This window comes from Octodon degus, unplaced genomic scaffold (genome assembly GCF_000260255.1).
Source record: "Octodon degus isolate 3935 unplaced genomic scaffold, OctDeg1.0 scaffold01097, whole genome shotgun sequence".
Classification (NCBI taxonomy): domain Eukaryota; kingdom Metazoa; phylum Chordata; class Mammalia; order Rodentia; family Octodontidae; genus Octodon; species Octodon degus.
The window spans coordinates 14,610-15,780 of record NW_004525673.1 but is presented as its reverse complement, the minus strand read 5'-3'; the positions used below and the strand labels follow the sequence as shown (position 1 = coordinate 15,780).

The 1,171-nt window shown below is 34.1% G+C and overlaps 1 protein-coding gene across 1 annotated transcript in view; it reads right to left on the bottom strand.

Moving 5' to 3' along the window:
- The window catches only part of LOC111814891 (vesicle-associated membrane protein 7), a gene marked incomplete at its 5' end in the record, with an annotated part of 7,380 nt that overhangs the window by 5,958 nt on the left and 251 nt on the right, over positions 1–1,171 (bottom strand). The window contains one exon of the mRNA XM_023708780.1: positions 350–354. Within this exon, the coding sequence (XP_023564548.1) occupies positions 350–354 (5 nt within the window). The remainder of the gene's footprint in view (positions 1–349; positions 355–1,171) is intronic.

The window sequence follows — 1,171 nt, the reverse complement described above, 5'->3', positions numbered from 1 at the left end:
AAAAAAAAAACAAAATTAAAAATAACACAAAAATTATAATTTTCAGATTACACAAAACAATTCTACTCCCAGATATAAACCCAAAAGAATTGAAATCAAAGACTCAAATAGATACTTTACACTAATGTTCACTGCAGCATTATTCATGATAGTTAAAAGCTATGGCAATGTAAGTGTCCAACTACCCATGCTTCCCCTAAAGTAAATCCTAGGCTGGAAAATATGCCTCTTACTGTAATAAATTTTTAATTTCATCATTCATACTTTTATTAGATTTCTTTAGTCAACTATTTGCAGCAATTTCTGTCAGATAAAAACATTATGGCATTTCCTTATTCACCTTATTCACTGAATTTGGTAATAATGTGAATTCTGGCTCTTCCTCAAAATGTCAAAATGACCATAAGAGGAAACCACTTTGAATCAATTCAGGCAATTCAGACACAATAGCAAAACTAAAGACATTCAAAAAAGAGTACTTCCAGAGCTACTTTAGGTCCTACTCACCCCCATCCACCTCATTTCCCACTTTCTGGATGCCATAAGGTGAGCAGCCTCACTCTGCACACCCTTCCACCATGGTATTCTGTCTTGCTACAGGACTATAGCAATGCAGCTGGCTAACTATGGACTGCAATGAGCCTCAGTATCCAATTCCTAAGTTATTATTCTTAGATATTTTTTCATAGGAACAAAAAGCTAACTAACACAATCACAGATCTATCTTAAGAGGCAAAATTCCACTGTGCATTTAATCTTGTAATTGAGTGTACTATCTGTTCAACATATATCTACCAATTTTCTTCAAAACTTCTACTAATGTAACCTCATGGAAAATGTGAAGATACACAAAACTAGAATATGCAGTTCACAGGAGTACCTCTCCTTTAAGGCTTGTTGCCCTTTTATAAACTGTGCCTTTGGCTTGATACAAGGAAAGATCCAATTTACCAATATAAATAAAAAAGTAAATTATCCATTTTTCAGGATTGGTTGAGGGTCACAACTAGTCTACATCTTTGTTTCTTATTTTACACATTTGTATGAAAAAAAGACTGGTACCTGGAACTGAGGTGGTAAACTACATAGGCATCAATGCAAAACATTAGAAAGTTGTTTCTGCATACCAAGTATGTCTTCCAAACCAAGCCTTCCTTAATTGCTACTAATG